This window comes from Talpa europaea (genome assembly GCF_964194135.1).
Source record: "Talpa europaea genome assembly, chromosome: 9".
Classification (NCBI taxonomy): Eukaryota; Metazoa; Chordata; class Mammalia; order Eulipotyphla; family Talpidae; genus Talpa; species Talpa europaea.
The window spans coordinates 84,178,468-84,204,465 of NC_140076.1; the positions used below are offsets into that span (position 1 = coordinate 84,178,468).

At 44.2% G+C, this 25,998-nt stretch overlaps 1 protein-coding gene across 7 annotated transcripts in view; it reads right to left on the bottom strand.

Annotated features, from left to right (window-relative positions):
• Window positions 1-2,642: 2,642 nt before the first annotated feature.
• Window positions 2,643-25,998, bottom strand: part of EBF1 (EBF transcription factor 1) — a gene marked incomplete at its 3' end in the record, with an annotated part of 386,163 nt that continues 362,807 nt past the window's right edge. For 5 of the 7 annotated variants that reach the window (XM_084243402.1, XM_084243401.1, XM_084243400.1 and 2 more), the window contains 5 exons: window positions 16,163-16,228; window positions 15,090-15,267; window positions 14,318-14,497; window positions 10,667-10,861; window positions 2,643-2,674 (listed from right to left, as the gene is read on the bottom strand). In XM_084243402.1, coding sequence (XP_084099528.1) covers window positions 2,643-2,674; window positions 10,667-10,861; window positions 14,318-14,497; window positions 15,090-15,267; window positions 16,163-16,228 — 651 coding nt within the window. The remainder of the gene's footprint in view (window positions 2,675-10,666; window positions 10,862-14,317; window positions 14,498-15,089; window positions 15,268-16,162; window positions 16,229-25,998) is intronic. The other 2 variants (XM_084243404.1, XM_084243403.1) reach the window with 1 other exon arrangement.

Consider the following 25,998-nt stretch of genomic DNA (forward strand, 5'->3'; position numbering starts at 1 on the left):
GGCGTTTGTTGTCAGGGTCTGAGCTGGACACTTCGCCAGCTGACCATTCCTTTGCAAACAGTTTGGGGCTCACCAGACAAAATATGGCTTTAAATTGTACACATCTTCAGTCCAGCGCTTACCACAAATTCAGACCACCTTTCTGAGTACCGAGAAGCAATGCGTCCACCTTGCTTACATTTTCCAGTTTTTTTATTATTATTAATCATCATTATTATTATTTCTCACCATGAAAAATCAGCTTTCCTCCCCCTCCGTCCCCTCCCCCAACTCCCCTCCCCCGCCCGCCCCAACCCATAAAAATCGCACTCTTGACAGTCTAGTGAAAACCATTGCAAAATCCATATGGGGCATGCACAGTTGCAGCATTGTTGTAAATTTCTTGCTCTACTAGAAAAAGTTACATTTTTTAAGGTAACAAAACAGTTCTTTTGTGCTTTTCGATTTCTTTGTTTTTTTTTTTTTCTTTTTTCTTTTTTCTTAGAATGTTAGTGATGACTGACGGTTCTGGTGCACAGTTACAATGTACAAGTGAAATGACTATGATTTGCATTGTTAAGGCATCCAATCTGCTGGTTTATATTTATGTGAAAGACAGAGGAAATATACAAGCAGACTTAAGAAAGAAAGTATGTTCATTGATTTCTATGAAGTTTCTCCCCGAATTTAATGCACAAAATGCGTCACTCCAAAGGGAGAGATTCCATGCATATTAATAGAGTAAAACAGCATTGGGGGGTGGGGGGGGGGGAATTGTAAGCTTCCAAAGCAAAGGATACATTTTTTTTTTTTAATCTACAGAACTAAACGCTACAAGAATAATATGCTACTATTTTTTTTTTTTGCCATATGTTGGAAAACAACTCCTTAACTTACAAATAATACAAAAATAGACGATGGCTTTTGAGTGGAAATAAAAAAAATTGAAGCATGGTTTAAAACAATACTAAAAATAACTATAAATGAAATGTTTAAAAATCACATTGAAACAGCTAATACAACTGTAGGTGGCCAAACAAACACGCACTTTTCACATAGCAAACATACACGATAAAATAAATTGGGGGTAGGAGGCAAAGGAAGAAGGGGGAAAGCAATGTACAAATTCCAAAGATAAATACATTATTTATATGGATATTTTACAAAATCCCCTTTAAAACAAAAAGCCTTTTAATTAACTTTGCATGTATGTGCAAGCTAAAGGTAGTGAGCTTTTTTTTTCTTTGCAAAATATGCAGTAAAATCTTTTTGTGATATTGAAAAACTGTCTTCAGACATTAAAATGTATAAATAGAACAACAACTTTGGCAAAAAAATCACAAAAAATCTACAGTATTTATAACTACATACAAAAACACAACAGCAAAGAAAAAAATATCAGGCAAATGCATCCTCAGAGCTTTGCTGCTGCTTTGCTAGACTCATTTTTAAGAACACTTCCCAGATAACGAGAGCAAAAATTCCCATCGAACAGAAAAGTATGTTTTGGAGGTTTCAACCTTCTCCTTTTCTCCCCATTTCCTTTTACTCTTAATTCCAAAGCACTTGACCTGTCCTTTTTCATCTATTCTGTTACAAATGGTAAGGGTCTACCCTATACCCTACAGGTGCTATCTCCCAGGGGAAATTTTAAATACCTGCCAAGTTGCTTTTGTCAGCATTTGGAGGATGGATATGACATCAGCCTTCAGGATGAGTAAACTTTAAATCTTGTAAATGGTGGCATGTAAGTGGGATTTGGCTTGATAACTGGAGGGCATAATGTGGAATTCTGTGCCTGGACCCTATTCTGTGAAATCTCAAAGGAGCTCTCACACAGGATGTGCCACCAAACTCTCGAGAGGCTTCAGAGGAAGTTGACATACGTAAGAGAGAGAGTGATACAGGTTTAAATACGCAGTTTTAACAATCTGTCTAGAGGCACTGGATTTCTGAGTAGAAGGGAAAAATGTGATCACCTACATCACTTTTAAACTTTCCAGGCTGCATTTAATCACACAGTTACTTAAGACAACAATACGAAAGAGATAAATAAGCTTGCACTGCTAAGGGATGGCATGTTAAGTTAGATATTGAAAATGCACGGTCTGAGCTAACTACCATCTGAAATGCTTTAAGGCGCAAAAGCCGACCCTTAGTTTTCTAGAAAATCTAACTGGCATTCCTATTCTGTCCCATACAAGCTTTTTTTTTTTTCTTTTTTTAAAACTTTTTTGTAAATATCACCACTTCACTCTCCCTTTACACAGCTTTAAAAACATCATAAATTAAAACATGGAGTCTTATTTATAGTGTCCCTTGTATACAGCTTTACGGTTTATAAAAGACAAATGATTGCAGAGTTAAGCTTTAAAAAAAAGAAAAGGAAAGGAAAAAGTGGATTTGCTTTTATCAACACAGAATAAATATATCCCCCAAATACTTGGGAGGTCCGACTCTAACCAACACCCTGCACTTGCAGACCCTCCAGTTGCAGTATTTGCAAGGTCGGTGATATTGTTTGTTTAAAAATCTGCAGTTATTGTGATTCCTCTTAAAAAGGCCTGAGTTAAAAGTTCCACTCTGGGACTTGTATCAGATTACTCTCTGTAGCAGAATCCAACCTCTTCTCTTCATGAATAAAATTCTTCAAGGCAATTCTTTCACATGGGAGGCACAATCATGCCAGATATCGCTGCAGAAAAAAAAGACAAAAGCCAATGGTCAAATAGCTCGTGGAGGGGGGAAAATAGTGAAAGAAAAACAGTCACACACCACGATGATGATTAAGTATTAGCCACCAATGTGCTCACATCTGCCCTGGAATTTTTGTCATAAAACATTCACGTACTTTTTTAAGAATGAAAATGTATCCGTGTGTGTGTGTCTGCAGCAGAACAGAAGATCCTAAACATACCTCCAAATCTGATTCCAATTTTAAAACATAACTGAAAAAATTGCATAGCTTGAATACCACTGGGAAAATCGCATCCCCAAACCTTGCAAAATATTGAGAATGTTCGATTTGTCACTTTTTTTCCCTGCTCCCCTTCACTTCCAAAATAAGATTAAAAAAACAACCCTTCCCAACTAGCAGCAATTTCTGCAAAAAAAGCCACCCTGACTCTCTGAGTAGCCGAGGGAAGATGGAATAGAGGAACAGCCGCTGGACACCCACATTTCTGTCCTCGCTCCTGGGAAAGGAAGCACCAGCTACAGCTCATACCCATCAGCTGGCATGGAAGGTGAGGAGAACACCTGGATAGCAGGGAGGAGAGACAGGTTTACAATGAAACAGCAGGCTGTCTTCTATACCCCTGCATCGCTCAAGGTCTCTGGAATGCTCCTACCAGGGCTCTAGAAAATTGTAGCCTAAGAATGCTGGAGTAAGAGCCTGGAGAAGGGGAAAACTACTGGGGCAGGGTGGGACGGAGGGATCAAAAATCTTTCAGTGCTTTTGAAGGTAGGAGGCTGCACAGAATGGTAGCTAGAAGCAAGTAGGATCCAACACACCAGCTTTTTCTGCTGAGTGTCTTGGGTGGGGAGATACTTTTCTCCTGGAACCTCTGTCTACCCAGCTAGAAAATACAGTTCATGGGTATTTACAAGGGCACTGACATAGTTCGGGCTGTTGGAGATTTAAATAATGTGAAGCGATTGGCAAGGCTCAGCTTCTCAGAAAGACTGAAGAAAGTTTAACTGCTATTTGTAACCAAACTGTGCTGCTGCTGCTGCTAACGGAGCTGTGTGACCTCTGCTGATTGCTTAACTTCTCTGGGCTAGGTTTCCTCTTTTATCAAACAGGCCCCATTCCATAAGGCATACTTCACAGGATGGGTGTGAGGAATAAAAGGATTCAGTAAGAAAATTAAAAGTATGGCAACTTAGAAAATTGGGGAGATGAGAGTTTTGATCGCAAGCAAGAGGAAGGCCTCTTGGACTTCCATAGATGAGAAAGTCACTGCTCTATTTTTACTAGCCATTCTAAATTTAAATTAATGTTCTTCTTGGGTGAGGGGGCTATGCCTAGGAAGTGGTCCTTGCTTCCCAGCTCTCCTGTCTGGAAGAATGAAGGAGACACAGGGAGAGAGGGGAGGCCCTGCACCCTCTCCCCTACTCCTGACATTTTAGATTCAATTAAAAAAAAAAAAAGTATTTTGCCAAACACTTTTTCCGTTAATTTTTAAACCCATCTGTATTCACAAGGAAATTTAATCCACATGTTTCTGATTCATTTACACGTAAATCATCCAAATGTTGTTTTGCAAGAGCCATTTCGCCGTCCAAAAGCTCCTGGAGTCTTTTCCTTAAGCCCTCATAAGCCATTTTTCTTAGAAACAGGAAGTGGCTCTTGCCAAGTGCAGACCAACTGAAACCCCCAAAGATTTGGGATTGGCTGGAAATGCAGTCCCCCTAACATTCAAATGAGCCCTAGATTTGACAAAAACGGGGAGCCGGGTATTTTAGTCCCAGCCTTCACTAGAGAATCAAGATACTCCCCGGAGCTTTCCATCCAGGCAACCTTGCTACAGACAGGCCTCTCCGTGGAGTTCAGAGCTTCTGGCAAAAGAAGCAAGTCTCCTTTCACCTTCCACCAAACCTACTGTGTGCTGGAGAGTAAAGGACAGTCCTCTCGCAGGAGTCCAATAGCCCAGATAGAGCAACCAGCTAACATCCATCCACGATGAACCGATAATAGAAATGTGATATACATTTAAAAATGCCCTAAGTATCCAGATCATCAGACAACATCGACATGATATAAAGCAGAGAAGGGACAAACTTTTTGCTCACAGGGAGGTGGGTCCAGTTCACCTTGAGCCCCTGGACCCTGAAAACATCCCAATCAGATGTTCAGAACTTAAGAAACTTTGAAAAGGTACCAGAGTGCTTTGATACCAGTGCCACATAACCTGCCCTAGGAATGCAAAGTAATAAAACCAATGAACTGTGGGCAGTGCCAGCTCACAGTGCCGCTATGTCTAATGTGGGGCACCAACCCCAGCACCCTGAGCACCCCAACCAGAACAGAAGCCAGCCGAATGCCCTCACGGAGACTGAAGAGACTACTCTGGGCATGCCATCTTAACTCGGCTCCCACCAAACACTGCTCATAGACCCCACATCTGAATTATTTCAGGAGAATGTGAGTGGATTATTAAAAAGGTTATGTTTATATATGTTAGCAAATAATTTTTAAAAATACCTGAGAGCATCTAGCGGTGGCTTTAGTCTACCCACTTCTGATCAAATGGAAGCCATGGAATCTTCCAGAAGGTATCTACACCCAGAAGTTCTCGTGTTAATAGGGACAGTTACAGCTCTTAAATCTCATCTGAGACTTCCCAACTCCAGATACAGAACCCTTACAGATGAGCATGTGCTGGGAAAAAAATCACTGTTTCTGGCCTCTGAGCTCAGACACTCCTAAAGAGCCTTTTTATAAAGAAACCTTTTATAAAGAAACATCTCTGCATGGCTACAGGGAAGCTCCCAGGGTTTTTAGGAGCTGTTTTTCTTGTATCTGTGCTGCAATCCCCAAGATTACGTATGTGGGTGAGAGGGACGGGTGTTTGAAGCTTAGAATGTTCCAGAAATACTACTGGCACACTCACTTGCCCAAAGGGGCCCGTGAAGATTTCCATGAGGACACAACACTCTCCACAATGTATGCCAGGCCGTCACAAGACCCAGCTTCTCCCACAGCAGCTCGGAAAACTATTGGCATGAAAGGCAACACATTTCTCAGTGCAGTTTCCACATTTTGATAAGCACAAAGGCAAAATGAAAAGCTTGGGAGAGGTGGGAGGAAGAGGATCGAGTGTGGTCTTCCTCCAACCTCATCAGGCACGGCGAGGAGGCGGCTTGCCAAAACTGACTATGGGCAGGGAGGAGGAGATTCCAGGAGATTCGCTACCAGATGCCATGCTAACCTAGAGTCAGCCGGGGCCAGCAGCCTGAGCTTCAGCAAAGTGGGGAAGCAAAACAGTATGTTATGGGGACAATTGGTGAAACTACTCTGGCCTTTTGCTTTTATTTTTTCACAGCAGAGACTGTCCAGGACATGGTTAGAGTTTAAAATCACTACAGGCAGGAAGGCCCGATGGCAAGGTGACAGCCTTCTGGGGGCTGCCTCTCCCTTGATTAATGAAGTCCTCTGAGGCCTGAAATTGCATGGGATCCAGGCTGTAGGGGCATCTGCTCAGGAGGAGGGAGAGGATGCCTCCACGATGATGGCTAGGCGACTCAAGTCTTTGACCTATGAAAACAGTCCCCTGCAGAGAGGGTAGGATCAGGATTTATCATCAGTGACTATTGAGATAAGACTGGAAGATTTTTCTGCATTCTTCTCACTAAATCAGAAATACAGCTGGATAGCTCAAGTTTTGAATGGGCTGTTAATTGTCCTTTACATTCAGAAAAGGGTTCTGTGGGGGGAAAGTTGAGAGGATTAAAAGGCATGGTCTTTGTGGTTTCCCTGCAGGATGGCTCTGAACCCTTAATAAAGTTAGGTGCCTTGGTGCTCTCCCAGCAGCAATCCCAAAGGCATTGTTTCTGAGATGTGTCTGACCACAGCATTGCAATGTTTAACAGGACGTCTTGCAGTTCTCCAAGTGCCCAGTTAAGAGTTGCTTTGTCCCCTTTCTCAGGCATAGAGCAGATAGTCAAAGGTTTCATCTACCTAGAAAAGAGAGCCGATGGGAATCCCAGTGCAACCTGTGCAGTATGAAACAGATGTAAAGAACTGAATTTTCATGACTTCCCTGACGAGGTTCCTGGTTCCGCCTCATCTGCTTCTCGGTGCCTCGATCCAGAAGGCTGGGGGCTTCCTGGTCTCTGCATACCATCCTCTGGACTCTGGATCAGGTTATCCTCACCTCAGTCCTTTTGTTTCAAACATCTCCCCCACTGGCCCCCTCCCAAACCCTACATGCCGCCATCCAAGGTCCGAATCAGAGGCAACCTTCTCCAGGATGCTGGTCTGTATCCTCCCAGATCTCCCCTCCTCTGGGCGTCCGTCCTCAGTGGTGCCACCACTCCCAGACAGATCAAACTTCTTTACGGTGATGTCCAGTGTTCCCTAATGAAGGTGCCAAGTTTTTGCCTCCATAAGCCTCTCCCAGTGATTGGAATACAGTAGGGCCACTTAGCACAGGGGCTTACAGACAGGCGGTCACTGGGATTGTACCCAGGCTCGTTGAAGTGCTCGCTCTGTGACTCTGGATGAGCCCTCTTGGTTTCAAGCCTCAGTTTGTGTGTCTGTTAAATGGGGCAATTTAAGAGCCAACATCAGAGGGTGGGGGAGGGGATGTAAGATCATGCAGAAGTGGGTCTGGGGCCAGCCCCACCATGTTAGTGCTGGTGACATGGTCATCATCCTGTGAGATGGGGAGGATGCTGTGCTGCCTTGTTGGGGAACAAACATTCAGGTATAACTAGAGAAGGCTAAGGAAGGGCTGCTGGGGAAAAGGCCTTACAAAAATAGGATGCTACACAATTAGCGGAGTGAAAGTTGGCGGTAAATAGGCCTTTAAACACTTACACAGCCTGAATGTGTCACCTCTAATCTTGTTTGCATGGTCAATTGGCTTAACCAACTTTTCCTTCTCCCTTGCCTGTCTGAATGACCGCACTCTGAATGAGGTGGGTCCCAAAGAAGTAGGTGTTACTGTAATGATGAAAAGGAGGAGGAATTGAAATGTCAGAGATGGTCACCCCCAATTTGGTAACCCTCCTACACCCTTGTTTGCACAAGAGTGGAGTCTGGGAGGCTTAAAGAGGAAGACATTCTCTTTAATATAGATCCGAGTGTGGCTTTTCTCAGGGGAGACTCCAAGGGCCCCAAGCAGGAGCACCCTGGGGTGCAGGGTGCCATGCCCTAAAGGCTGCAGGGATGGAGCTGATGGTACAGCTGCAATCCTGGGCTGTCAGGAAGGGAACAGGCACTTCAAGCAAGTCAGGGCCTGTCACTTCCATCTCTGTGCTCATCCCTCCACTGTGGCCACTGAAAGGCAGGGATGTCTAATATGACAGTCTTAGAAAAACCAACAATGTTTTTTTAAAAAGTGAAGTGATTAAGAGTCAGGGCACATGGGCAGAGAAAATCATTCCACAAAGTCTCTACTTAACCTAATCCATCCCAAAGAAAGGGCAGTGGCTTCCATCAACACCACCAGACCCGTCCCAATGTATCTCTGAGCTCTGAGTGAGACCCCAGACCTCTGCACTATTCAGAGGCACATGAGAAACATGAAGAACAGTGACAGTTTCCAGACTCCCAGGATCTGTGCGGACATGGGGCAAGAGAAGTTTAGGTGTGTGCATGGTGGGAGATATGAAGGGGGTAACAGATGCATGAGCTTGGAGTGTGTCCCTATCTTGAAACTGCTTCGTCACTAAACACACACACCCCTTAACCACTATGTTTCCTAGATCCAGGAGGTGCCAAACCTGGGCTGACGCCCTAATTTTTGTTCCTTCTGCTCGCTCCTTGGTCCACGTGGTGTGCGAGGGCTGGGCCAGAGACATGGGCTGCCACTTGATCTCTGTGGTGGGTGATCCAAGCCTGGTGAACTTTTTCTGTCCACGTGATGAGCCCCACATTATCTGCTTCCTGACAGATCTGTGTTTAACAAGGGCTGTGGCTGGCAGCTCAAGACCAGCAGATGTCCACTTTCCATATGTCCGATCTTGATTTAAAGCCGGTCTAAGTTCTGTTCACCTGGACGATGTATCGCAGCTAGCCAACTGGAGGTTTGCTTGCTGAGGGTGACAAAGCCTTATTTTTGGCTGGAAAATGGGTTGTTCCCTTTGTCAGTGGACATTTCCTATCAGGAGGAACCTTGCCTGCAACATGGTTTTCTTCCCTGGAACGCATAAGGACAGGCTGTATTGAGCAGACTTAGCAGATTTCTGAGAGGTCAGAGTCTTCTGGAGGCAGGAAGGCATGGAGCGCAATTCTGGGGTCACATGATTCAGATTCATTGTTGATTCCATGGTTACCAGCTGTGTCACCTTGAGCAAACTGGGCCTGAATTGCCCCATCTACCCAATACTATCCCCAACAGGACTGACCTTGTAGAGCCTGCCAAAGAACTAATGTGTGTTTATATCATTTTGTCTCTTTTTTTTTAAAGACTTTTTTTATTTATACAAGCACTGGGTACAGTTAGAAGCACGGGAGGGTGAGAGAATTCACTAGAGCCAGAGCAGGGAGCAGAACAGACAGACTGACGAAACACACTGAGGGGAGCAGCGGGCGGCAGGAGAGGTCTGTGCACTATGTGGGACCCTTGCCGGCAGCTGGGGATCGAACCAGCACTGCAGAAGCTGTGGGCAGCTTCGCAACCCAGTGCTCAACCGCTGTGCCACCGGGGAGGCCCGTGTTTATATCATTTTGAAGCACCTAGTACAGAGAACAAGTGTATATAAGTATAAAGGATAATGCACATACTTGTATGTAGACACAGGACTGAGAAATTCCAGGTGGGGGATGCGCCCCCACCTCCAAGGCAGACCTCCATCCATAAAGGTCCCCTGGGGAGCTACAGCACTAGGGTTTGGGGCATAGACCCTCTGGACTTTCCAGACATCTCCGCTTTCACCAGCTACACTGGTGAGGAGGTGCTCACACTCCCTACACCTCAGCTGTACCATCTGCACTAGGTTCCAACAAAGTGGGGAGGATCAAGTAAGATGAGGCTGGCACCATGCTCCATGAATAGTGTGGGTTAGTGCACTGACCTCCTTTTCCTGCCAGCTGCCTGAGCAATCCTGGATGGGCCTTTTACCCCTTCTGAGTAGTAAAAGCTTGGAGATGACAAGAGGAGACAGGGTTTTGCGCCTGAGTCTGATGTCAGTTTCTGCCAAAAAACCACTGCTGACCAGAAGCCCAGCCTTTTCCGAGCCTCCCTCACCTTTAGATTCCCCCTCTGTGAAGGAGGGGCTGTGAGCACCTAGGGCTCAATCCTGCTGCCGGCGGGAGTGGGCACAAGGCTAGCACCTAAGAGAAATGTTAGCGTGGCAGACCTGTTCCAGACCATGGGACTTTTGTTCAATGAAAAGGTCACCTCCATTCTTGGTGACTGTTGCTTTCCATATCTCATCATGGGGGAAAGATTGAAGTATTTTAATATGAATCAGAATATTCTACTGGCATTTTGGGGTTTGGGTCCCAGCAGTGAGTCTGCAACCTTGATCCATCATGTTCTGACCTCAGGGCTCATGCCCTCCCTGTTATCAGCCCCACACACGTTCACTCTGACACAGGCAACAGGAAGGGAAGGTTGAGTGACCTACTTCAGGAGAGGCCAGTCCCAGGAGAGACCCTGCAGTGGAGAACTTGCTAGAGTCCACAAAAGACTGGTCTGATTATGGAGACAACAGAGTGAGAGAGGAGAGAAAAGAAACGACGGCATTAGTATGTAGAGGCAGTGTTCTCAAGCAAACCCTGACCCTGAGAAGAATTGCTTCAAGTAGAGAGAGGGTGGCTCAGGTGACTCCAGCAGAGAAGGAATGTGTGGAGTGAGGCCAGGTCCCCAGAAAGCCAACACAAGGGACCAGGAGAGACACAGGCAGAGAGCAGCAGGTAGGCCTGAGGCTGACCTTAAACCTCTGAAAGGGGCCTGTTTCAGGCCCTGGGAGGGTGAATCAGGCATCTGGTGGGCCCCGGGGCCCCAGGGCTTACCTTGCAGGCTGTTCCCATTGGTGCTGGTGCAGGTGGGAGGTGGGGATGTCTGGGGTCTGACGACTGGAGCAAAAGCACTCTTCTGTTTCACGGCAGAGACCATGTTGGCTGGTGAGAAGGAGAAGATGCCCGAGGAACTGCTGCAGTTGGAGGGGAGGCTTGTAGAGGAGGCCATGGTGGGGCTGGATGGCACAACTGAAGGGGGCAATGGGAAGTGGAAATCAGTGTCTGTGCTGGCACTTGGGACAGGTGGCTGGCCCTCCCCACATAGCATGTGCCTTCCCCCAACTCTTGGGACCTTATCCCCTTCATCACCTGGTGCTTGGCAGGTGCCACCTTTTATTATTGACCTTTTACATGATAATGATGGGTCTACTGTGTGTTGGGCAGTTTGTGAGGCACTGGGGCATCCCAGGCCAGAAAACAAAGGTGCTTTTCTAAGGGATAGAGTCTCACAACATGGAGAAGGGGATGGAAAACCAGAGGAGGCCTCATGGAGGAGGCATCTTGGAAGCATTCCAGGTAGGGCCAAAATGAAGGTTCTGTCCACTGGGATGGGGGTAGAAAAGACAGGAGGAGACCAGTTCAAAAGGGTCTAGTGGCCAATGGAATGTGAGGTATGAGGAAGAATCACAATCTAAGGCACTGGGAGATGGTCGTGTGTCTGTTCTCTCTTTTCCTATGATACTGAGTTTCTTAAGGATGTGACTCTACCCTCATGTTCAACAATACAGATACACAGGCATGTAGGAAGCCAGGCAGGTCAATACGCGGCACACGCACCATGGGTAGATAACGCAGAACTACAAGTTCAAGTTTCAGGTTCTCTGCACCACCCATGGAGCTGCACATAAATGATAGTCAGTGAATAAGCAGGAGCACAGGAGTCTTGTATAAACACCCACCGTCTGGTTTTGGAGGGGATGTGGATTATCAGTGTGCTCCTTTGGGAGATGGGATTGTTGAGTAGATACACACTCTCTACCAAACAATGTCCTCCCAGCCTGGCCTGCTGCTAATAATCTCTTGGTCACTTTAGGAGAGACAGTGTGTGCGAATCTCTAAGTCCTCTACACTCAAGACTAGAATGTTCAGATATTCACCCTCTGTCACCTCCCTTGCCTGCCCAATGCTTACCAGCACTTCATTCAGATTCTGGGCACTTCTTCCTTACCATATTATTTTTTTCACATTTTGCAATAAACATACATTGCTTCATCCTTCATGAGAGTTCACATCTTTTTCGTCTTGTGTAATTGGCCAAGCAAGCTCACATTGGAGTCCATTATGTGTTTTTTATACAGGTCAAATCAAGCAAGCAGAGGACTCAGAAAATAGTTCAGTGGCTCATTCAGGGGCCCTCTTTAGAAGGTGCCAGAAAGCACACCCCAATCCAGTGCCCTTTCTACCACCCTTCCCTGCAAATGGAGCTGATGGCCGGGGGGAAAGATCCCCTTCCCCTGAGCCCACCCTCATCCCAAGAGCTGCCTGGGTGGCTTTGCTGGCTTTGGAAAGTTGAAGAGGGAATCAATATTGGTCCGAGGCAGCAGACGCCATCAGGGGGACATGGCCCCTCGTCATCAGCCCCCGGCACTACACAATCCAAAGGCACTGAGTGCTTTATGGAGCAGAACACAGCCACCATTCTCGGAGTTTTCACAAACATTTTCTAAACTGTACTTTTCCTTTTAATGAGGCCAGCATTTTTATACATCTCTTAGGATTTGTAAATGTGAAAATACGCTCAATAATAACACCCATTTAAATTGCAAAACTCCTGCACTGGAGGTTTGATTTTTAAATATTCTTAGACTTGAAATCCTGCTGGTTCACTGAGGAAGGCAATTAATCTCGTTGGCAAATGCGATCATTATGTGTATTTAGAGGTGGGGAGCGTAGAGGGGGAGGTTAACAGAGGAAGAGCTGAAATATAGTCAAGCCGCTCCATTTGTTATAACATTATTAGTTATCAGCCAGCACACCAGAAAAGTGTGTTGTTCACCAGTGGAATGTCTTATTTTATTTTTTATCCTGTTCAGAATTTTTCAACATGAGTGGTTTATGAATAATTAAATATTAGGGAGGCAAAAATTTAAATCAGCTGGGCTTGGTGTTTATTGTTTTATCTGCATAAATGCAGATAAAACCGTCCCATCTGAAAGCCTGTTTGAGAATTTAATACTATATTTGTGAGCAGTGAGGAAATCAATTAATGGAAATTAAATGTTCCAAGTTTCGCAGTCTGACAGATGCAATCTCAGGCTGAAGTTGTTGAGTGTCTGCATGGGCTTGGGAAGACAGCGCAATCCAAGCCCCTAAATTGAATTGCTACCATAGAGCAATTAGTTTATTGATTTAATTAAGAATGCCACCTTTTAATTTTCAGGTCATGATTGAAACATTTTCTGATTGAGTAGATGGGAGAAAACAGAAATGATAGATCTATGAGAAACGATCTTTCGATGAATCAAAATCAGATGTGAGACTGGCCCCAAAGGCTGACTCTTAAGCAGATAGACAAAAGGTATGCAGGCTCTGGGAGGGGGTTGGATTTTAAATGCACAAGCTGTTGATTCTACAGACAGTAGAAACATTCAGCACACACACAACACAAAAACGCACCCAGCAAGTGAAAGGTCCTGAGTATGGCTTTCAGAAATAACTTCTCTCAAAGGCTAGGGAGGACCTTCCTCTCTCAAAGGATTTCGCACACACCACATTGCCACAATTAGAGATAGCGTGCCTTCTATTTTTCACCAAGACTCCTTTATAAAACAAATCACCATCAATGTTCTTTAGCAACACATCTCCTGTCATCATCTAAAAGTCAAAGAGTCCAGCCATGTTTTACACAACATAAGACTCCCTGACACCGTCCAAGATGAACTCAGCAATCTGTGTAAAAACCCTCAGAGGGAGAGCAAGCAATCGCGACTGGAAAGTCATGGCCCATGACATTTTATAAGTAGAGATACCAGCTCCCTGAGGTTCTGTAGGTGCAATCTAACGGTTGTACCCAAAAAAGCCCTTGAAGACAGGGTCAAGACCCCAAAGAACACTTCTAGCGCATGTTTTGTTTTTGTTTTTACCTTGCCAGAGTCCTGGGGAGGGAGTCTGTATTGATTTTTTTTTTCCCCCAGTACACATCAAATCCAAAGAGGAAAATATACAGGAGAAAAGAGTTTATCATTCTTTCATTATGATTATTACTTAGATTTCCTGGCTGTGCCTCTCAGGAGCCAGGCATCAAAACAGGCTCACCCGTAACACCCATCACATGCTTACAGTCTCACAAGTGGTTGGGATAGGTGCTGGTTCCTTCTCCAGTTTACAGACACCAAGACTGAGTCCTGGAGAGGAGATGAGCTTGCCCAAGGACACCAGCTAATAACTGGCTAAAACGTGACTCAAACCCATCCGACCTGACTCCAGGCTAGGGATCTTGCTATGACCTCTACCTCTGCTTTGGGTTGCAGCAAAGTTCTGAGTGTTCTGAGAGGACAGAGATTTCTGCTGGAGACAAGGCTGTCTTTGGTGGCATTTCGGGGTCAATGCCTAGCAGGGAGGGGCCTCTGAGACTCAGGAGGTCCAGCCAGTGGACCGCACAGTCCACAGCAACATAAAGACAACAAGCCCCCCATCTGTACTTACTGGCATAGGGTGAGTTGGCAGCTGAGCCGTTGAGGAAGGTCGGGGAGCCGCCCAGATTGGACATGGCGGCAGTGCCGTATCCATTCATGCTCGTGGTGACGGAGTTATAGTTGGTCTGCTGGGGGGTGGTGCTGGGCACGTACCCATGTGGTGATACGCTGCTGGAGTTGCGGGTGAAACCTAAGGGATTGGGGCAAAGTAGGGTGAGAGTGGTGGTCCTGGAAGATTTGGAGGAAGGAAAGCCTGTGGGTCTTGCCTCCCACCACGTCCCAGGGAAGCGGCCCGGCCGACTGATTCATGCGTGCGGGTGGGTGTGCTCGCTCTGTGATTAAAATGGAAAGCGAGCAAAAGACACATTTCTTAGCAGATCATAAATACTTAGCAGGGCCGTGAGAAGTGGCAATGTAGGCCCTATAAATTATCATTTTGGAGCAGAAATAAATCCCAATCTAAGAGATGTACCCTGGAGTTAACAGGTTCTTATTCCTTGGGCAAGGGCGATGCGCTCTGGCCCCTCAGCACTTTAATTCCAGGCCTCTTTGGGGTCTGTCACTCATGGTTTATGGTGAAAAGTCAAATGGAGTGATGGCTGAATGCAGGCATACTTTCCAGCCCCCTAGATAGGATCACTGGCCGTGACAGTTAGACCACACTCTACTGTAACAGTTGATGCAGACCAAGTAGGAATCTCCCTTTTTTGGGAAAAGGTAGTTGTGGGGGGAGGTTGAGTCTGAGGGCAGGGAAATGAGGAGAAGAAAAGCAGACTTCTGACCCTGATTGGTGGCCTGCGAAGCCTCGGAGACATTCACAGCCAGCTGCCCACTGAAGGAATTCACGCCCATCATCCCTGCATGGACCGAGGTGTTGGTGAGGGCCGGGAGCTGGCTGTGGTTGCGGGGGACGCTGTACAGGGCCTCTGCAATGTCAGCTGCTCTCTTCAGAATAATTTCCTGCAAAGGAAAAGGCAGAGTCTCTTTGGCTGCCCAGTCACCCTCCCAGGGAAACCAGATTCCCCTTGCCTCTGGAGTCCGGGACGGTGCTCAGGGTTTTCCCGTGGTTCACTGCCCCACCTCATGTGGCTGTCTCCGCCAGCCTGCAGGTAGAGACTCACCCTATCACAAGTTTGGGTCTTGAGATCCAGGGAGGGAAGCCCTGCTAAACAGCCCTCCTCATCCGTTTAAGGGCAGAGCTGGGCTGCATAACCCCATCTAATTCTCAAAGTGTATTTTCTGAGCCACTCTGCAAAGCCACCTCTTACTGTCATACCATGTGACAGCACCATGGGCTCCCCTGCTCCACAACACACAGGGTCTGGGGTCATAGGGCGGGGGCTGTAATTCATTCCCCCTGCTGAAGTTAAAGGTAGGTTATGAGGATGCCGGCATCCCTAAGGATAAGAGGGTCTGTGTCCCCAGGACACAGACTCAGGTGACCTCAAAAAGAAGTGAATGATGGTACAGCCCCATAGTTTCCTGAGAACAGAGACTCGTAAATGTTTACTTGCTCTATGAAATAGAAGGAAATAGCAGGATGCAGGTCCTGGGATGCTTTAGAGGAAAAGAAATTGAATCCCCCTTTCCTCCTCAATTTGCTTGAAAACCCAGAGGAGTAAAACCAAGCAGCACGCACTCTCTCCCTCCACGGAAGACTCAGAGCACCTCTGCTGCCCAAGAAAACAATTCCTTCGAAAAAGGAAGGAAAGACTGACAAAAGAAGAGAGACTTGAATGGGCCTCCAAGATGTCAACTGGGAATGACATCCTCTGAGCCCATGTGAGCAGATTTTCTCCCTGCACTTTGTAAGGATGAGGGGGAATCTGTGTGGTGGGGACCCGGCGCGCCTCACCTGGTTGTTGTGTGGCATCCCGTACAGTGCCTCCACCAGGTCCGCGGCCCTCTTGAGTATCACTTCCTGTAAAACAGATAAGCTCCTCTGAATGAAGGCAGGGCGTCCTTACCACGTGGTCACGTTTCCTCTGGCCACGGGTTGCCAAGGCACTTCTGTAGAGGCAGTAGCTTGGGGAACCCCCAGAATGGCAGTAAATCACCAATTTATCCCTGTTTCACATACACACTTCATTGAGTCAAAAGGTGAGCATCATTGGTACCGCCAGATAAAACACATCACTCAATAGCCTGCCATCAGCACGATAAAGCACTCATATGTTTATTGCTGAATACAATTGCGAGGTCATTTGCCAGATTACGACAATCGATGTCATTCAATGCATGTTATGAATCCCTAAGATGTGTTTATTTTGCACTTAATTGCTTATTCCAGGAACCATGACCTTATCAGACAGGTCATTTTCGAGGGATTTCCAATCAATCTTCAGCTACTAGAAGCATGTAGCATTAAACTTCTTTTGTTTATCTCCCTTGTGTGGCAGAGCCTCGAGAGAAGGGGCGATGTAGTAAACCCACACACCAGGCAGTGCACTGTTTGTCAAAGGCTCTTACGAAAGGATTCTCCTGCCCCCGAAAGCTCCCGCTGCACCAATTTTCATGACTGGCAGTGTCTGTTTCTTTCATAGCAGTTCTTTGCTATTTCAGTATTGTTTGTCATTTTCCCCACTTGCTCATTCATTTTCATCCTAGATATGTTTTTCCATTCCTTGCAGTTGAAGAAAAATTATCCCCCTCTTGTCATTTAGGTGGGCTTCCAGATTTAGCTTGCATGCTCGTTTCTAATAATATAGGTTGCTCTACAAAAGTGTGTGCAGTGGTAATTTTCATTCTAACCAGAAGAAATCATTCCCTCTTCCTTCTGCCCTAATTTTCTGCAGATTCATTTATACTGGCACAGGAAAAGGAAAGTTAAGCTTGGGACATGTAATACAGGGTCTTATCTGAGAACAAAGACTGAGTATTTTTATCAGAGGTGATCTACTAGAAGATATGTTTGCAGATTTGGGGTGTCAGTGTTTGCTGTGGGTAAAGTTTCCAAAAGAAGTGTAACTTAAAATATTTTACACAATAGATTTCTGCAGAAGAAGCAGTGCTATTCAATTTTCATATACTGTAGACGCTGATCAGAAAATAGGGATATAATTGCATTCATTTTGCTGTCACCATAGCCTCTTCAAAAATCCTTGAACAACTCTTGAAATGACAAGCTTTTAGATACATATTAGCATTTTTCAATTTTAAATTCTCTATAATATAAGATAAAATAGTTGTCATACTGCAGTAACTACTTATGACATACATAATGTCCTAAATTCAGAAATAAGATCAAGGGGCTTTCAGTTCTCAATAAACATTTATACTTGCCTTAAGCTGCTGGACCCCATTTATTAAACAGTTCAGTTATTTTTCATTTAAGAAATGAAAAAGCATTAGATAATCAATGAGGTTTGAGTTGATATATCTGAAATAGTTTCTTTTTGTAACTCAAGCTATAATTCACTACTTGGTGTTTGCCATATTGTCTGACCACAGAAGTTAATAATTGACCACGGTATAGGTACACTAAACTCTATCCCCAGATCAAATTCAGTTTCTGCTGCTTTCACTAACATCTCACAGCTTTAGCTGGCTCTTAGGAAAGATGAAGACAAAATAGCATCAGTTTGTTTATTAACTAAGATTAGCCTTCTCTGGTTCTGTGTTCACTTATTTCTGTATATCAACCTGTACGCCAGTGTTTGGGCTTGGAAGAGAAGGTATTTTTCCTTTTTTTGCATTTTAGAAAGAAATACTAAACACTCCTATTTGTGGAAAGTTCGAGGAGGTGCAGTTAGAGGCTGCGCCATAATTCTTGGGGCACCATAATTCCATAATTGAGGATGTGGCACATTGTTTTTTCACTGTAATTAATTTCACAGAACCAGGGGAGATGTTCAAAGTAAACTCTATGATTATTGAAGGTATTGTAAACCATAAAAAAAAAATCCCCATTATCTACTTGTTTCTTTTTTCTTCTTTCAATATTCAAAGCTCTCATGACCATTTAATCCTTCAAAATAAGACACAGGAATCTCGCTTCCGAAAGTCGCATCCTTCTTTGAGCCACAAAGCTAGAAAGGGCTTTTCCACTAGGAAAATAGGTGGGTCATCTGCCCGGCAGTGTTGAAGAGAGTGAAGCTGGATTTGCTGTCTGGGAAGTAATGCCCTTAAATTCTATCTTGCCTATTTAAAAATGTCCTGCACTGCAGTATCCCTTTGGGGTTGAAGGGAGAACCAGCATTTGGCTCAGCTTTGCCAATGTGATCCTGCTTCTATTAGTGAGTTCTGCAAATGGAAAGGAGAAAGGAAATTTCTGGGTCCTCTATGAGTTAGTGCCACGGACCTGCAAGGTGCTTGGATTTCGGTGACCAGAAAATTGCTCTCACCTCCATGTCATTACCTTCCCAGTGAACTAGCCCCCAAGCGTGTTTGTGTTGGGGATCTAATATATTGCCTTTCAATCAGAGCTGAGAACCACTGAACACACAGACAGAACATGACGAGCAGGTCAGGAAAGCAATAAAGATTTTACAGAGCTGTCCAAGGTGCTAAATTTACTCAATAATGGGTTTGGCACCATAGTGTTAACCTCTCATTTACTACCAGTTTGAGGGACTAAATTGAAGTAGCTGACTTCATTTACCTTGAAATGTATATTTTATGACATTATGTAAGTAGATTGAAAGGGCACCGCAGTTTTAACAATTTAAAGGCTAAAGCATGTTTAAGATGAAACTTGAATATTTATTGTATATTGCACTTAAAGTATATAGAATGTTAAAATGTATTGATTAAATTTGTAAAAGGCATTATAACAATGACAGGTAGTATAAAAGATGTATGCCTTTTAAAATCAAATTGATAGTGTATGCTATCTCTTCTGTGGTCACAAGTGTAATTTTTTTGCAGTTTTATATGGTAATTTGAAAAATCTGTAATTTCACATTAGGAAATGATTGAGCCTGAGATGTTAAAAAAAAAAAAGAAGAAATTTCCCATAAGGGAAAGAGCTAGCTGTTTCATATAATCTTTTGTCTCTGAAATTGTTCCTAAAGTCTTATTTTTTGTAGCATTAGGAGGGAGCATAGCATTGCATCCTTCCACTCTAATATGCAATTTTAATATTTCTGAAAAGAAAGAGCACTTGGCTAGTACTAATATCTAATTTTTCAAGGCATTTATTTGTCAGGAGAGATTTTCTCTTCTTTTCATAATGTTTTAAACGTCTCCCTGCTTGCAGTTTAAAATAGGAGGGTAGAGATTAGACCCTTCCAAGATAATTAATCCTATCCTAGGATTTAAAAATATATATCCCATTGGGGAATTAAGAAGAAAAATACTAGTATCCTAAATATTGAAAAGCCCCAGAGTCTCCTTATAGAGCTTATGCTCATTCTCCAATCTATTCCCTGAGTCAGACTATTTTTCTTTCCATGGGCTTGAATTTCTTCCCTCTTAAAGAAACAGAAATGTTTATGTGATGCCACCCTTTTGCCAATCTATTTCCTTTCACAATTAAAACCCGATTTTACCTGTCTTTGCCCTGGCCCTCATTTGATGATTATATGAGTATCTGCTATGGAGAAAGTAGAATAACCACACCACATCTACTTACAGTCCATAGAAACACCAAGGAGACTCAAGGATGACTGGAGTTCTGAGAAATAACTCATGATTTGAAAGCTTTATAAAAATGCCAACTGGGCTACAGTTGTAGATGGAGGTACCAACTTGACTCCCTCTGTTGTACCCAGCTAATTGGCAGGTAATTGTTGCGCTTCCCATGGCTGCCATCACTCACCAATATTAGAGTATTGCTCTCCAGCACCTTTCAAGGCACATTGTCTCCCCAGAATTAACTACAGGGTTCCTTGGGGATTACGAAAGATTCCCCCATCCATAGGCCCCACCCTCTTTATCCATCTTCTCTCCCTTGGCTTCTGAAGAACGGCTCACTCTCTTTTCTGGGTCAACTAGTCCTCCCCAGGCCATGCAGTGAAACATTTAGGAAGGTTCCTCCCATCACTCTACTTCATTCATCTCACCTTTCCTTTATTCAGAATGCAGGTGCCTGAATGTGGGAAGGTCTTCCCTTCCCTCTTCCTCTGGAAAGGAAGTGGCTGCTGCTGCTGGCGGTATAGCATTAAAAACCACACTGGTGGTTTATTGAAGTTAGAACACAACTTCCTTAATCTGTACAGACAGCCTCTTAAGGTACACTTTGTATCACCTTCCCCATTTGGCAGATGAGGAAAATGAGGCTCACAGAAGTCAGCCAGCTTTCCCTGAGTTCACACAACTGAAGACTGGCCCAGCCAGGTATTCCACCTCAGGCCTGTGACACATCAGAGCCTGTGCTCTTGTAAATTACTCTACTGGAACAGAACAACTGTGGCCTCACCAATACCCCGCTTCCTATCTTGCTCCTTCCTCTGACAAGGCGCTGACTGTACCACCTAGCACAGCACAGCAGAAGAGATTGTCGGGGCTTTTGCTCTGATCTGGATGTTTGAGTCTCAACTCTTACATCTATACTGTAGGCACTTTGAAGCCAAGAGCATATCTTCATCTCCTTCTAGAAGCCCCTAGCACAATGGTCAGCAAACCACAGACCTTGAGAAATTCTTGTTGAAGAGTTGAGTTTATTCTTAATTACTGATTTTTAAAAGTGCCTGCTTAATTTATATGAGGAAATGACATGTCACGTATCTGCCATGATTTACAAAAGCAGAATACTTACATTTGGTGTTCCATTTGGCTCCAGACTTTTAAATCCAATATATAAATTCTCAAGGTTAAGTCGTGATTACTGAGGGGAGTTTGTTATGCCATTTACTTTTTTTTTTTTATGAATTCACTCTTTTCCTCCAGCTGGCTTGTACTTACATTTTAATTTTGTGATTAATATAATGAGTCATGTTGGGTACAGACATTATCTAAGTTATAGGCTGCTAGAAACATGAGGTTTATCTTAAATATGCATCAGCCTCTTGCTAACTGTAACTCTGAGGTATTTGGAAATACTGAGGTATTTGCACACTCACACTAAGTTACCTGGGGAACCAGCACATCATGCCTGATACAGACATGGCTAACTCAACTTTCCTTCTGTTCCATGACAGTGTTCACCTTCTGTGGGGATTTTCTCTTTCATATCTGACCTCAAGTGGGTAGCTAAGAAGTTATTATTCACACTCACATCTGGCCTTTGAGGGTAAAGAGGAAATGGCCTAACTGTCTGACATCAAGCCCACTGATAAACTCAATTCAACATTTTGAACAATTCAAACCCAGATGAGCAGGCGATATGTCCCGACCTTATTTTCATTTGTAGCACCTAGAGGCCGACTCATCAAGCCAGATGGAGAGCCATTTACCAACACAACATTAATTTCAAGTTTCAGAATCAGATTTTGAGACTCTGGAAAACTCCCTCATAAAATTAAGGTCCAGGATGCTTCAGTAATTGGGGCAGACAGTCTGTTCTGAGTTTTACACTACCGTGTGTGGGAATAACATCTGGTCCAAGATGCTACTCTGCAGGCGTCAATGACCAAAGTCAAGTGGGCCTGGGTGGTCTCTGAGAAAGCACAATATTTTTTGTCACCCCAGTTTTCCCTGACACCCATCTGTCTCCAATCTACTTTGCCTTATCAGAGGAGTCAAAATACAGTGGATCCAAATATCAGCAACATAAAATGCAGTAGAGGGAGAAAATCACTCCTGATTTAGAGGTGATAATTATCAATGCTGATCTCATAGATTTCCTTGGCATCCTCAGTCCAGAGTTTCTTAGAGTCCAAATTCTGAACAGCATATTCAGCTCACTGGTAATTGTTAAGTCTTTTAAGTCTGAGCTCTGCCCCTGCTTGTTTCTCAAAGTCCGGGTGACATTCTTGATTGGAAAGGCCAAAAGCCAAAAAATTGATGAGAAATTTCTTGCAGCCCATTTTCTGCAGAGCTGGAAGTACAAAGCAATAAATACTAGTTGGACTGAGAGGTATTTCTGTGGAGGGTAGTTTTGGATCCCAACTTCCTTCGTATTTATTTAGCCAAATGGAAAATTCCACAATGGTAGATTTTGCATTCTAAAAAATCACATAATGAAGCCAGTGAGGGATGAAGTAAAATAAACCATAATAACCCTTGAGCACCATTGAGCTTCCGGTCCTTTGAGACATTCCTCAAATTTTTCATCTTTCTGGTAATACTAACTTCTTGAAATAGAGCTTACGGCAGATCATTAGGATCCTTTAGTGTCACACTTTAAGCACTCTTTACTCAGAAGCCCTGTGACTGAGAAGAGTCACTTACACTTAGCATGGATATAATTAAACAGGTTTCTGTTGAAAGGGGCATTCTCATTATGGCTAAGGACCACTTTAGAGTAAATTGAAATGGAAAGGAGGGGCGAAGAGGAGGTATAGGTAGCAAGTGGTTATTTCTAGGGCAGCATAAAATGCAAAATGTGTAACAATTATATTTTACAATGTCACATTCTAAAGACTTCATAGTATTTTATTATATAAGCAGCTAAAGCTTACCAAACTTTCTAGCACAGCCATTGCCCAGAGTCTTCAAAGGAAAATAAAATTCAAACTACAAACTCTGCAGAAATTTCCAGAACAAAGGAATTAAATATTTTGAAAGGGCCTGTTGCTCTTAAGACAAGCAGCAGACATCAGAAGCATCCTAGTCTAAAGAAAATGAAGGGGGCATTTGTGAACCTGCTCTCATTTTAAAGGGGATTTTATGTTGAAATTAGATGAGAATCCTCTTCTCCACATATTGCCACATATCATGCCACGTGGCTGGAGGCACCACAGAAAGCTCTGCCTTTGTTATAAATGTGGCATTGAAGCTCCAGAATCGCATGAAATTTAAGTCGGTTATAAGCTAACGCAGCTATATCAACGTAAGACATACTAACTTACATGATTGACTTTTACAGTGGCAAGAAAAAGGCTGTTTTCAAGCAGCTGTTATTGCCTCAATGGAAGAAAAAAAATCAATGGAAGTGAAATGAACAAGAGATTTTGTCTGAGTTGCAGTTAATATCGCTGAAGAGCTATGGATATTAAAAGGTCAACAAATAAATTAGCCAGAGTGTTATGAAATGAATGATTTGGCTTATAATTTTATTGAGTGAAAATTGTTCGCTGCCTATTAGACCAGGTAATTTTTATCTGGTGCCTCAATTACTGTTCTGTAAGCAATAATATAGTTGTAAGAGCTGTTGGTTCGATCGCGTGACCTCTGAGATGCTGGCTAGGACAGCTGACTTTACTATGATGGATAACTAAGCTTGGTCTCCAAGAGGTGCCAAACCTCCCTTTCCTGCAAGGGGATCTCATAAAAGAAACATTACAGTTTGATTCATTTTACCAAAATGTTGGACTTTCGAAAGTGTCAGCAGTTAAGTTAGCTCGTGAAGCCAGGTATTCCCGAGAACAGCATCACAACGGTGTTACCCCTCTTTTTTGGTCTCCTGGCCTTCTCTCCTATGTGGTACCCTGGCTAATTGGTGAATGGGAGCCCCCCGGGTGATTCCTGTCACAAATGCGGGGAGAAATGGTGCCTGCACCCTTGTGCACATGACCCGCTGGGAGAGACAGAGCTGAACTTGGCAACCTCCAGCCAGCGCTGCTTATTCCAATTCATTGTACTTGGTTTAAGCCCGATGCTCTGGGTTAGGTCCTGCTGTGTGGCCTTGGCAATCGACTTTCTGATCAGGATAAAAGTATCTGCTTAAAGAGAAGGCTGTGGACAGAGGTGCCTTTTTCCAGGGTAGGTTGTAAAGTCAGCACATGAAACAAAAACTGCCTGGAGTCAAAATTACCCTTGAAAATCTTTGAGGTCGCCAAGGCCTGGGCAGCTTAGAAACACAAAAGCCCAAACTTAAGTACTTCTCTGCTTCTCTTTGTCTTCTAGCTGTGGCTACCTTTCCCTGAGAAAGGCAGGATAAATACCTCCTTTGAGAGTAAAAGCATCACTGAGTAAATAACAGGATTTATTGTGTGCTCTGTGTGTTTTTGTGTGTATACAGAAGTATATGTGTATGTTTATTTTTATTTTTGGACAAGTATACAGAGTTAAGCCTGGAGTCAGTGATTCTGGAACTATGCTGGACTTTAAGGACATGTAAAGGAGGCAATGATCTAGTTGCCTTTCGCTTCATCAATCGCCGAGCATCGCAGGTTATTATATGTAACTCCAAACCAGCAGTATCTGTAAATGACGATTCCCATAGCTTTACAGATGGTCCTGAGCATATCTGCAATTAAAATCCACTGCCTCAAGACTGCTAGGCTTGGCTCTTACTACTCTGACGCTTCACGGAAGCGTTACTCTGGGCCGAAAATAGTGAGCAGGCTTCAAGACCACCCGGGGTCTCTGCTCTAGAGGACTTCAGTCTCTGAGCGCAGATATTGGGTGCTTAGAAGAGAGACATGAATTAGCTCATGTGCCTTCTCTTTGAACTAATGAGTAATTATGTTCCACACCCCTGTACGCTGAGTGTGTTATGAAGTAGGTTAAACTTCAAGAGCTCAGCGCTAAGAAAGAACTTGAAAGAGGTCCCAGCATTCCGTTATTGGCGTGACTGTTATTACAAATCCCACCACAATGATTGCAGCTAAAGAGGAAAAGAGTTCTCTCCAGGTTTTTGATTTCTTGCCGCTCCTTCCACCTGGCTCAGCCATTGGTGAACCAACCTCAGTCAATGCCGCCCCTTCCCTCCCCTCTGCCCTGGCTAAGCTTGAGGGGTTTTAAGACTGGTTTGCAAAATTCTCTTTTTTTCCTGAAAATTCCTCTTTCTTAATTCTAGGAGGCAATGCTTAGCGATACTAGCTCTGGAGTCCAACAGAGTTGGCACAGACCCAAGCTCTGCCACTTATTAGCATTGTAAAGGCAGGAGGGCCTCTGTTTCCTCTGCAAAGCAGGGTAAATACAGCAGCCGGCTCCTCACAGACAGCCAGTGCCTGTCGAGCGAGAGCAGCCGTGGCGCTGATAACCCTCACTGCTTCTCCTGAGAACTCTGGAAAGGGAGCTGCATGCTTGGAGTCTGCGTGTATCATGTGCTTTGAGTGTGGCTGGAGATGCCAACCTACTCACAAAACACTGGTGAGGAAGGCAGATGTTGGAACCTCCCAGCCGCGTGACCCTGGGCAGGTTACGTGTCCTTGCAGATCCTCTGTTTCCTTTTCTCTGCTACGGGCAGGGTATCGTCATGACAAGCAAAATAATGTGCTGCAAAATGTTAGTTGGAGATGAATAATCTCAAGAAATAAGAATCATTCACTTTGTGGGGGTCACAGAGCTTTGTAATGAAACTTAAATCTCCCCAGAAAATGATACCTGCGCACATGCATGTACCTACTCATCACTGCACGTACACATGTGCATGTGCACACACCCAGAATTCACCCCACAATTTCAGGGGTGTACAGTTCTGTGATAAAGAATCTGATAAAAGAAGTACAAGTGGTAGGGGACACCATGCCCTGAAACTGAGCCCTATCGAAACAGAAAAGTGGGATTAGCCTGTGCATTTTCTGGCAGATTCAAGGAGAAAGAGGGATGTGAACTGCATTCTTTAGTTTGTGTTTGGGACAACTGAATGCAGGGGCAAACCTCAAACTCAAATGTCTGAGAGATGAAAACATTGCATGATTGGCTTAGTTTCTGCATTTTCATTCAGGTATAGTCACTTTGGTGCCTGGGCCTGACATCAGT